At 37.7% G+C, this 13,143-nt stretch overlaps 1 protein-coding gene across 1 annotated transcript in view; it reads right to left on the bottom strand.

Annotated features, from left to right (window-relative positions):
- Positions 1 to 3,102: 3,102 nt before the first annotated feature.
- The window catches only part of Mbd2 (methyl-CpG binding domain protein 2), a gene marked incomplete at its 5' end in the record, with an annotated part of 64,313 nt that continues 54,272 nt past the window's right edge, over positions 3,103 to 13,143 (bottom strand). The window contains 2 exons of the mRNA XM_010619719.3: positions 3,103 to 6,572; positions 10,249 to 10,386. Coding sequence (XP_010618021.1) covers positions 10,260 to 10,386 — 127 coding nt within the window. The remainder of the gene's footprint in view (positions 6,573 to 10,248; positions 10,387 to 13,143) is intronic.

The following is a 13,143-nucleotide window of genomic DNA, read 5'->3' as shown; positions in this document are numbered from 1 at the left end:
AGAGAGTTTTCTATAGTAATGTGGACCACACAGGAAGAAAGAATGAGAGAGATGTTTTTTCATTATTATACTGACTTTGGAACCTTGGGACTCCTCAGAAATAATGTCTCCATTGGAAAAAGGATACATTTTAAAAATTGTTCTTTTTTCAAGAAAAACAAAAATTATCACTGCTATAGTTGAGACAAGTAACCTTCAAAAGCCTCTGCGCTAGAGGCTTGGTCTCTAGTGCATGTGGCTGTACTGGAAGATGGTGGGACTTTTAAAAGGTGGAGCCTATCAGGAAGTTAGATAATAGGGTGTGTGTGCCCTTGAAGGGAGTATTAGGGCCCTGGCCCACTTCCCTTCTTGGTCTTTGCTTCCCACTGCCATGTGCTAAGCAGCTTCCACTGCCATACACTCCCACCATGATACACTGCCTCGCACAGGCATAAAAGCAAAGGATCAACCCACGATGGACCAAAACCAACAAAACTGTGAGCCAAAATAAACCTTTCCTTCTTATAATAAAAATTATCTTAAGTATTTTGTTACAGTGACAGAAGGCTCATTAATTCCATGAATGGATTTAAAGTTTCAGGAGAGTTGAGTTTGTTTTTAAGTAATGTGTCTGCTCTGACACTATTAGGTGTCTTTGGTGTTAGATGACTAGTTCATCCTGTTCTGACAGCAGCTTCTAATAAATCTGTTTTGTCCCAAAAAAGCCACAACAGTTTTCTTATAATGACAGTCGTAGCTGCAAGACTGTGGTTTTCTCATTTATGGCATTAAATAACTCTCCCTGTTTGGGAGAGATAGAGGAAAGAAAAGATTTTAAGACATTCATTTCCATCATAAACAGTGAATTCTATTATATTTCTATTTGTAGCCTTCCCATCAAATTTCTGCATTTCTATTTTAATATAACTAGCTTTTGTTAAGTCTAAGGCCTTTGTATAATCATGCTGTGTCCCACAAGGCTTCTTACAGCTTCCTATCAACCTAACACAAACTCTAGTTCTCAGTCTAAAGAGATCAAACCAGTCAGCAAAATGCAAAGTAATCTCCCCAGGGTATATTCCAATTCCCCAAAAATCACCAGGGTTGTTTTGCATTCTGCTTTGTTTTTGTTTTTTGAGGGAAGAAGTTACTTCCATTTGTGAAATACATTACCAAGGCGGGGAGAGAAGCACTATGTTTGGGCACTTTGTGAACATAAATTCATTAACCCGAAAGGGAAAATTGGTACAGATGATCTTAATTTGTGTCAGCGTAAACTAGCACAAGCTTCAATGGAATTAAATCACTGGTGGCTCATTCTTGTTCAATTACCTTCCCTGTGGGGAATTTTACAGAAACTATGGTTACAAACTCAGGAGACGGGCACATAATCACACAACTTTGCGTGTAATGGCAGGACATTGGCAGGCTCCTTAATTCCACGGGTTCGAGGGCCCCATATGAAAAATCCTGCAAGAGACCAATCTCAAACTCTTTTTCAGTAATAACATTTTTTAAAAAGGATATGTCCCAAACCTATGGGTATTTATTTTAAAATTTTATCAGGTAATACTCTACAAATATGTACATAATAAAAATACTCAAAAATTAAAATAGCAAAAGCACCTGACTTGCAAGCACAAGGTCCCTAGTTCAATCCCCAGTAAATAATAATAATAATAATATAGCAAAAGCATGTGATGAAAACATATATTAAAAGGTCAAATATTTTCCTCCTAATGGTCTTAAACATCCTCTACCTGTACATACCTTATTTGAATATTCCCCCTCAGGGACTATGGTTCAATCACACATAGTTGGCAGACTTCCCTGAGAGTCAAGTTGATGAAGCAAAAAGCTGAAGTGGTACAAAGACTAGCCAAACCCAATATTAAAAAAAAAAAAAAAATTCTGTGACTAACAAGCTATATATTCCCCACCACTCATACAAAAGATATAATCCTTTAAAGGATTTCTCAGATTTTGTTGGCAAAGCTCTGACCATTCACACAGAAAATGACTAGATTTCCTTTAAAGAATGACTTTGCCCTCTATTAAACTTTCAGACCACTTCTATAATATAGCTGAACTAAACTGTGTTGCTATTACAGAAAAGCAGCTTGAGGCCTGAGTGGAGGTTTTCAAGGGCATAGTATCCTAGAAACAGGAGATGTCTGAATTCAAATCCGCACTCTGTTAGCTTGGATAAGTCATTTCATTTGTCTAACTTTTAGTTTCCTTAACTCTTAAATGAGGATAAGGAAAAGATTATGTATCTATTGTGTGGTTAACCTTCAAAGGTGACGTTAATGGTAGTAAAAGTGTTCTGTAAATTATAAAATGCTATGTAAATAAAAATAAAAACTTTTATGCTATCATAAAATCAAAGCTAAATAATTGAAAAAGTAACTATTACCAAAAATGTCTTTATAGAAAACATTAGTGTGAAATTAAATTTTAGAGTCTACCCAAGACCCTATGATTGCCCACAATTCCAAGTCCCAATCCAACAGCTACTCCCAGCTAATCTTAATATAACAGATGTTCCTTGCCCTACCTGCAGTCTTTGTAAGGGCAACTGAGATACATTTCTTGCATAGAAGTCACATATACATTCCAGAAGTAAAAACACGTAGGAATATTGAACTATGGTGGCCCCACTAGAGGCTCAGAGGCAGGAGCCACACCAAAACCAGCACAACCCTTCATCCCCCATCCCCACCTCTCCCAACCCCCACTGTACTGAACACTCTTGCAGTCCATTCTGTCTCCTAGGAATCCCAGCAGAGTGAGCAACTGTTTCAGCAGCAATGAAAGTATGTCAGTGGAAACTCTTTGACAACTTTGGGGCCCTGAATGCCAGTCTAAAATTCCTTGTGTCCAGGAAACATGGGCTACAGATGTTCATCATGGATTAAGTCACTGAAGATGACTTACACAATCATTTTTAAAGCTTCAAAATTTATTGCTGTACATTTTCTCATAGCATTTACTATGGAAATATAATAGTGCAAATATTTGGACTTTATAGCATTTGAGAGATCACAAAGCTTTTGATATCTTTTGCAATAATTTATGAAGATCTATATTATCCAAGTTATATTATTTTTAAATTTAAACAAGTAATCTTGTATTCAAAGAGATTACATAATGCTCTCTAGATCTCTTCTCTAGAGCAAAAAAACAAAAACAAAAAACTCTCTGGAAACCACCAGGGCATTCCCTTTCTTGAAAATATATACATACAACCGTTTTCCAACTGCATGATTCTTTGTTAAATCACAAATTTATTCCTTACTTATTGGCAGGTTCGTATGTGCCAGGCACTGTGCAAGGCTGTAGGGAAATTAGAATGAAGACACGCAATTTCTGCTTTCGTGGTGCTTACAGCATAATAGTAAAAACAGACATGCCAAAAAATTTACAATACAATACAATAAAGTGCTTCCACAGAGGTATTTACAAAGTGTAGTGGGAACTTGGAAGAAGGAAAAAAGCATCTGCCTGGAGAAGTTGGGTGCATCAGAGGAGGTAGCCAATGAGCTGAGGCTTGATCAATGAGCAGGAAATTGCCAGGTAGACCGGCAGGCAAAGGAAACAACAGGTACAGACATGGAAGCTCAAGTGTTAAATGGAGCAAGTAATGCAGGTTTTCTTGAGCCAAAAGTACAAGGGGTACAGTGATATAAAGAGGCTAGACAGCAAGGCAGTTACGAAATCATGAAGGGCCTTTCAACCACTGTATTTATTCTGCCAACATTATGAATGCTTATTATGTGCCAGGAAGTAGGCCAAGTGCTGAAGCTGAAGCAGGGAACAAGACAGACACATCCTTGCTCTCATGGAGCTTACATTCTAGTAAGAGATAGACAAAAATATCAGCAAATAAATAAAATACAGATTTAGAAATTTTATACAAAGAAAATAAACAGAGTACTGAAAATATAGTGTTAGGGTAGGGATAGTTAGGGTTATCAAAAGTGACATCTTGGAAGTGACATAAAACTGACACCTGGGGATAATAACAAGAGCATCCTGTGTACACACACTACACACCAGGCACTGTGCTAAACATGCTGTAGACAGTATCTCTCGGAATCCCCACAACTCTATGAGGTAGGTATTATTCTTATTTCACTGAGGAGGAACAGGATCAAAGATTAAGTAACCTGATTAAGTCATACAAATGGCAAAACCAGGATTCAGACACAGGGTTTCCTAATCTCAAAGTGCTTGCTCTTAAAAATAACTCTAAACCACTCTATTCCTACTAGTGAGGAATTTTGAGCAGGGAAGGGATTCAACCACATTGCCCTATTTTGAGAATCTCTGATGGCTACATGGAGATGAAAGAAGACAGAAAAGGACAGTGAACACTTGAAATAAAGGAAGCCACTGAAAAGACTAGAGGAGAGGGAAGGAGGTTTCCACAATAATGGATGGACAAGGGATGGGGTGTGCATGTGAAAAGTGCAATAAATATAGTAGTTCTACAGGATTGACAAGTGCCACAAGAAAACAAAATGGGGGGAAGACATGTAGGGATCGATCCTGAGCTGCTTCTGCTTTGCTTTTACTCAAGTTAGGAAATGCAAGATGGTAGTAAGTTTGTGGGGATGAGATGGTGAACTTGATTTTGGACATGTCCTGTCAGTATATTGGGAACATCCCAGACTTAATACAGAATGGTCCCCAGTAGGACATCATGAAATAGTTTTCAGATCTTGTTCTATATCTGTGAAAAGTATAGAAGGAAAAAAGTTTAATAGTGTGTACACTGTGTTTTTACTTTTACAAATCTGTTCAGAAAAACACAGATATCTTGGTTGGGGTTGCATTGTAAACAGAGTACGTGATCATCAAGATGAAATACCCCAGCTTGATTGCAAATAGACTCATGGACTTCAGGGAGGAGGAGAAAAACCTCTGGCTATCCTTCTAATTTGTCATACTAGCTCTTAAAAAGAAATTGATATTAACTCCCCACCCACCCCACTTGGAACACTGATGAACCCAACCCAGGGACCATCTGCTAACAGTCCTCCCAGAAACTCATCCACCAGCAGGGCTGTTCCAAGGAAACTTGCGTCCTAAGGCCGGGGGACCAAAGTTGAAAATAAACCAAGAATTACAAGAAGTATTTACACACTTGACAATAAAGGTCCAGAAACACAACACTCCAAATTTAGCCAGTCATATTGCTTTAACTAACCTCCTCTTTCTCTTTGAGAATTAAAGGAAGCTGGAGGAACTGATAAAATGTACAGGTGACAGTGATACAGAATTGGTCACATCCTTGACCACATCAGTTGCGGTCTAATTTTATTTTTATTTATTTACTTACTTGTTTATTGTGCTGAGGATTGAACCCAAAGCCATGCTAATTAAGAGCTCTATCAGGTCTAATTTAAAATGAAATAAGAAAGAAATACATAAACTATTCCTATAGAATGACATCATTTTTTGATCTATTTCTCAAATTTTGCTTTAATTTAAACCACTCCCCCTTCCTTGGATTTTGTTTTGATTTTAAAATTAATGATTAAAAAGCAATGCCAGCCTATGTAATTAGACATCATGAAATTTAACCGAGAAAAAAGAAATTTAAGTGGTAATAGAAGTTAGGCATATGAGCTTCAACAGAAAATAAAAAAATGTTAATACTTTAGAGGTTGGATACTGACTAGTAAAGTATCACAATCTGGCTCATTAAGCAACTTGCCTAGAAGCTCCCTCTCACTGTGGTAAGGGTCTGACCTAGATTTTAAAGTGAAAACTGTTTAGCAAAAACAACATGAACTTCAAGTAACACCTAAAGGGTACGTGTGTACCTAACTCATGTGGAAAGAAAGAAAAGGCCTTTTTTAAGAACAGAACTGTCAAAAGTACTAGTCACAGGCAAGAAAAAAAAAATACACATGCTAGATAACAATGTAAACTTCTGGTGAAAGCACAATTCTCAACATGTCTGGAGGCAAACCACAAATGCATGAATTGTTTTCCACCACCTCCATTTCAAACCTAAGGTCCAAGGATCAAAGTTAAATGTGTATCAGGAATGTTAAGAAGGGGCTACTTATTGCGTGTGCTTTTTAACAGAAAAAGTTCCAATCAGTCTGGGAATATAATCATTTATTTTTCTTTACAGTGATGATGGAAGAATGTACAGGTGTCCCCTTTCAATAAAGTATAAAAAATCTGTTTATATACAGTGAAGTCACAATAATCTTTCAGTGGGAAATTTATTTGGTACTCTTGTTTGGTTTATATTAAAACTGAGGGGGGAAACAATTATTTCACATAAGTGCTACATTTCCAGTAGATTGCACCCTGCATGAAAAGCTCAGCTTCATCTTAAAGGTCCTTCTTGATATTACGAAACACTAATTTTAGGTCCTAGGACTCAAAATAAACATCATTTTTTAATAATAGATATATACATCAAAAATACATCTAAAAAGGCATTGGTTAGTGCTATTATTAAAAAGCTCTATGGGCTCGGGTACATTTTTTTCTTACAGGCAAAACCCATTGGAAACGTTTTTACTCAATTTCTAGTAATTTGCTCTTGGGGAAAGTCAGTCCAAAGTTACCTGCAAGAAACAAACAAACAAGAAATTTAAATAATTCAGTGATTTCTAAGTGAGAGGTCATAAAAACTCAAAAACAATAAAGGCAAATTTCACTTTGAACCTCCATTAATGTCTTGATTGCACATTTACAGTATTTTGCAATTAAGTGCTCAAAATATCCTCCCAATGTTTTAAATGTTCTATTTTGGTAACCTTTAATACATTTAAATTTTAAAGAAAATTTATGCTTCTATAAATGTTTTCTATCTGTAATTAACTAAATTAGCACAATACGGGAATTCAAAGGGCATACAAATGAAGAATCATAACCACCAAATCCAAAAATACAGTATTTTGAAAATATTTCTATTTATAATGATTTTACTTCATAATGATTGATTTTACTCTAGAACATTTATAGTAGATATGCACTGAGTTGTATTTATTCTGAATGAATTTTATAATGTACAATTGGAAATTGAACTGTTTATGTCTTTAGTGTGATATCTCATTCACAGTTAAATATTTAAACACCTTTGTTTTTATAGTTATTTTCTTGCAATTATCTTAAAATGTTTGAGGAACTATTCACTCCTGTATGATTTATATGACACAGTAAATATCAGCCTGCTACTCAACCTGCTACCTAAATAAATGAATGTAGACCCACCTGGCTAATAAGTAGTATTAGAAGGAGTTGTGGCATGAAAAGACTGACAGACCTGAAGTTAACCACAGGCTGGAAGACTCAGGGTCCATCTCACCTCAGCCACATGAAGTTGGCCATATCCCAGTCTTTGCCAACCTAAGTCAGACCTATTTCACACTACAAACATCTGCAAGTCATTAAGTTATGCTCCCATTTCTTAAGCCTTTTACGTATATTTTAGGCTAAGTAAGTAACGTAGGTAACTAAGGAGAACTTCTGAACCCTCTATAATCTATAAGTCCAACGACCCATCCTAATGCATTCTCAAGTTTAGAATATGATAAACATAATAGGAATCTTTCCCCACCTAACATACCAAAAGAATGGCCACTTTTAAGGGCTAAAACTCTTATTACTCCATAATAACGAGTTTGTAATTACTAGGATCCACATTTGTGCAAAGCAATGAGCAGCTGCCAGCTTCTTTAGTGTAAAGTCCTAACACACATCCTTGCTTATGTAAGTGATTTGAGTGCTGCCTTGATATCAATCTGCAAAGTCATCTGCAAAGGAAGCACAGGGCTAGCTAAGCCTTAACTGGATGATGGTCCTTGATTATCCAAAACCGACTTCACAAGAGAAGTCTTATAAGGGCACAGTTTGTAACAATTAAATATTGGAAACAATCCAAATACCCATCAACAAATGAATGGATAAAGATGTGGTTTTTGTATACAATGGAGTACTACTCTGCCATAAAAAAGCATAAACTGGAGACATTTCTAGGTAAATGGATGAACCTTGAGGCCATACTTTTAAAGTGAAATAAATTGGACACACATGTTTAAATGTCTCATTGTTTCTATGGTGTGAGAAACCAAAGGGTAAATAAGGACCAAAATGGATGACAGATATTGGGAAGTAGGAAGAAAATGTTTAAATGGAAAGGGGAACATGGGAGGGGATAGGAGCAAGGGAAGGAAGGGAAAAGGAAAGAACAATAGAAGAAAAAATGGAAAGAAAGCTTCTGTAAATAAGGAGGGGAAGAGGGATTAAAAGGAGGAGAAGGGAATGGGGGAAAGAGAAGAATCAAGATACACAATGTACAGATACAAATTCCCTATGATGAATGTGATCATTATGTGTATCAAAAGTGTACAATAAAATTAATTTTAAAAAACAAAAATGGCAGAAAAGTAATAAAATAGTCTGAAAAGCTCCAACAGAAGAGGAGGACCTTCTAAGCACTCTGACACAATGGTACAGATGCTAGCACAGTTGTAGTGCAGCAGATTCCCTCACTGCACTCAGAGAGGGCACAGCTGGAGCCACAGACAAATGAAACATGTGTCAGACTTCTCCTGTCAAAGTTCACACACAGTGAAGATGCTTATTAAAGTCCACTGCAACATGTCTTTGTTATCTTGGAAAATAAAATCCAGAATGTCAATATAGTATCTTCCTGTTCTCAGTAAGATGATAAAGATTTAAAACGGAACTGAACTGGATTTAAACAGTTTTGTGTGGTCAGAAAATTATGTGACACAATAGTGCTACTGTCACTGGACATGTAAATGCTAGGACATTCTCCCTATTATTAGGAAAATAAGATGATGTCAACAGGGAAACTCATCTCTCTGAACTCCCTTCTCTTAGTCTGTTCCTTTACCAAACAGAACTCCTCCCTCCTCCTAGGGGTTCACTTATGAAACTTGACTCATCCTTGCCACTCTCTCGAGCTCCCTTTCAGTCACCTAGTCAAGACAATTCTGTCTCCAAATGTACTCCAAATCTAGCCTTTCCTCCTCTTCTCTCCAGTTCTGTCAGCATTTTGGAAAGTCACCAGTGTCTCTTGCTAGACTACCACAATACCACCTCAACTGGCCGAGCTGCATCCAAGCTTTGCCTAACCCAAAACTTTCCTGCAGCAGCCAAAAGTATCTCGTAAATCATCAAATGTGATCATGCTCCTGTCCTCAGTAGATTACCACTGGTTTTAATAATCAAGCTCAAAGTCTTTAACCATAACCATAAGACCTACATGATTAGGTATATTACCGATACATCCCTCCCTGCATTCAAACCACACCAATCCTTTCTTTGTACCTTAAAGAATCCAAGCTTCTCTTTGCTGTCCTTCTAATGGGTTTACTTTTTACCGTTCCTATGCATTTTCAGGCTCAAGACAAATGTCACTTCCTTAGAGAGGCTCTGTGGACCCTTCACATTATGTTAGCTAACAGGACTCTGTTGCTCCCTCTCCATTTTGTCTCCAAAGGTAATAAATAATTGGGTTATACATGGCCGAAAACAAGACAGGCCTGCCAAAACACAGGATAGAAGGTGAGGAACAAGAAGCCACATCGAAGCCTGAAGATTCAAGTGTGGTCATCTAAAGAGAACAGAATCTCAAAGAAGCAGCCCATGAACCTCATGTGTGAGTTCAGGGTAAAATCAAAATCTGAATTATTTTTTTGTATCGGGGATTGAACTCGGGTCTTTGCACTTGTGAGGCAGGCGATACAACCACTGAGCTAAATCTCCGGCCCCAAAATTTGAATTTTTAAGGAAACTTATGTGTTATACTTGACAATGCCTTTCTTGATCTCTCTGCATCAGTCTTTGGTACACAGAACCAGGAAAAAGGGAAAGATCTTGCCTATCATCCCACCATAATCCTAAGGAGGGAAAAATATATCCCAGAAGGCAGTTACCTTACTTTCCTGGAGGAATTCCTCCATACCTTGACAGAGCTCTTTTCTTCTGCTTTTCTTGAATGACACCTTAGAGGTTTTCTACATTTTGAATAAAGAAGAGCTAAAGGATTCCTTACAGGTGGCTGCAGGGGTATGAATGTCCTCACAGAATGAGAACAAACGGATGCAGTAATTTACATGGCCCTTAAATACAGGCAGAGGGGCCAAAAACAGCACAAGTAGTCCTTTGTAGAGTGGTTTCTTAGTCACTGATAAAGAGGCCACAAAGTAAAAATAACAAGAAAATAAGCAGCTTATGTTAGAAGTGTCTCTATGTCTGGTATTAGTTTACCTATCATATTCTTAGGCTTCATCGCCACTGTCCATTTCAATATCCATCTCTTCTGTATCAGCAGCCCGGGACAGGATGTCTGCCATCAGTGCTTCTTCTAATTTCTTACGTACTTGTTGTACTCGCTCTTCTTGTTTCCTTTTCAAAAACAAAGAAGACACTGAAAACGTGGCAAGTAATAAAAACACGAAACTGCCTCAAAAGTTCATCTTTACTTCACAGTTATTAAATTCCTAAGAAAAAAATACACTTTACTCCCCATTAATCTTTGCAAAAGTTACTTCTACACTTGCAGAACAAATGAAGTGCTCAGTGTTACCCAAAAAGAGAGAGGTTCACACAGTAAGCCCTGTTTCACAGAGGATTATGGAAGGAACAGATTTATTTCAATGACCTCAACCTTAACCTCAAGAATGTCAAGTTATGTGGATAGGTACTGTGGTGCACACCTGTAATCCTAGCTACATGGAGGCCAAGGCAGGAGGATTTCAACATTTGAGGTTAGTCTAGGCAACTTAGCAAAACCCTTAACAAGTCTCAAAATAAAATATAAATTAATGAATTAAAATGGATGGGGATATAAATCAGTGCTAGAGCACTCACCAAGCATGTTTGGGGCCCTGGGCTCAATCCCCAGCACCACAAAAAAAAAAACAAAAAAAAACTTCAAGCATGTGGATTTGGCTTTATTCCTATAAGGGAAAATCAGAAATAACTTGAAAGCAGGGACACAAGAGGGAGTAATATGGAAGATGACAGAAAAGTGATTTTTTTTTTTTTTGTAAAGGGGATTGAACTCATGTCCTTGTGCTTGCAAGGCAGGCCACTGAACTGCTGAGCAAATCCCCAGCCCAAAAGTGATTTTTTTGATGAAGCATTAAGAAAGACACCAAGCAGAAGCACAACAGACCCTACCTTAGGCAACAATTCAACATGAAAGAGCCAGGACCACATAGGTCTACACTGAGCACAGAGACCAAAGTGCACTTCCTCAAGTGAGATGAGCTAAGGAGGTCAAGAACATGCATGAGTTTTTCTATGTCTCAGGGATTATAAGGGGGATTGAAAAATGACAGTAACTCCAAGACATAAACAAGGCTCTGAAACATTAGACAGAAACAAAGATCAAGGAAAGCTGTTGAATACATTTCATCTTTAAAAAACAGACACAGGGCTGGGGATTTAGCTCAGTGGTTCCACCACCTGCCTCACAAGCACAAGGTCCTGAGTTCGATCCCCAGTGCCAAAAAAAAAAAAAAAGACACAAACTCTGAGATTAGTTCCCTGAGAGGGTAAAAGAGGAATTTACATCCAAAACCAAGAAAGACAAAAGTTGAAGACACACAAGAGAAACGGGAACACTGGTAGGTAAAGGTCCTGGGGAAAATAAGAAATGCAGAGGCAAAAGCAGAGGTGGAAGGGTTAAACTCAAATAGAAGAGGAGTTAGGCCCTTTCCAGACAGCAAAGGAACGAGGGCCAGGATGGATGCAGAGTGGGCAATGGAACAATATAATGACAAGGAAGAGACATGAGGAAAACTGAGGGGGAAAAGTGGTTTGCTCTACCAATACTTGAGGAAGACTGATCTAGCCCAGAAGAAAGGCAAAAGAGTCGTACCATGGAGGATCCATCAACACTCAGTGAGTGCTCACTTCCCAAGGCTCAGCCTATGGAAGTGACATGTGCTGTTGTCCTGACCACATCTGTCTGTATCACAGAAGATTATGTACAGTGAAGATAAAATATACTATATAGAATGAGACTTTATTAAACTTCAATAAACTTCTCTTTATTAAACTCCAAAAGCATTCATGTTAAAATCAGGAACAAGACAAGGATGCCCACTATCGCCACTTCTCTTCAATATAGTTCTGGAAACATTAGCCACAGCAATTAGACAAGAGAAAGAAATTAAAGCAATAAAGATAGGAAAGGAAGAAGTTAAACTATCATTATTTGCTGATGATATGATACTCTACATTGAAGATCCAAAAAACTCCACCAAAAAACTTCTAGACTTAATTGACAGATTCAGTAGAGTATCTGGATACAAGGTGAATACCCAAAAATCAATAGCCTTTCTATACACAAATAACAGACAGACAGAAAGAGAAATAAGGGAAAAAATTCCTTTTACAATAGCATCCAAAAAAATGAAGTATCTAGGAAAGCACAAACAGTTGAAAGATATAAACTTCCACTTTTTAAATGGATATTATAGAATGGGTAGAGATGGGGTGGGTTGTTACTGGGTCATCTGTGCTCTGCAGCCTCTGTCAGATTTAAAGAAATGGGAATTGAACAGATTTTCATATAACGGTCAGGGTGAAGAACACATTTATTATTCTTACATAGTCGCCCCTCCAGCCCAGTGACTCAAAGTTTGTCAAATGGCACATCATTTTCACTGGTAGTGTCTCCCTCCTAATACCAGTACAAAAATATGTACAGCTCTCCTGGAGTAATCATGTGTAGAAATAGAGCAAGAGGCACTTTTGGATAAAGAAGTGTGTCTTACATTCTTAAAATCTGCCATGGTTTTCTATATCTTAAGCATTACTTCCCACATTTATGAGAGCTGAAATTAAGGTGTTTTCCCATTGTGGTTGGCGGAATTCCAAGGTGCCACCAAGAGTCTTAGTTACATACACACTCCATATGTACATTCTACCCTTAAGAGTAGATGGAATTTGTGGACATGGCAGGATATCACTTCATGATTATGTTACTAATCAATTGGACCTGAATTAATAACAAGAAAGATCAGTATAGTGAGCCTGGACTAAAAGGAAGCCTTACTGGGGCTGGGCCCTTCCTGAAAGAATTATGTTAGAGCACACAGAGGAGGCCATGTGGCAAGAATTTCAGGCAGCCTTTAGAAGCTAAGAGTGACA

Source organism: Fukomys damarensis, unplaced genomic scaffold (genome assembly GCF_012274545.1).
Source record: "Fukomys damarensis isolate Sample0158 unplaced genomic scaffold, DMR_v1.0_HiC HiC_scaffold_30, whole genome shotgun sequence".
Taxonomy (NCBI): Eukaryota; Metazoa; Chordata; class Mammalia; order Rodentia; family Bathyergidae; genus Fukomys; species Fukomys damarensis.
The sequence above is the reverse complement of the archived record's forward strand: the minus strand, read 5'-3'. Positions and strand labels throughout refer to the sequence as shown.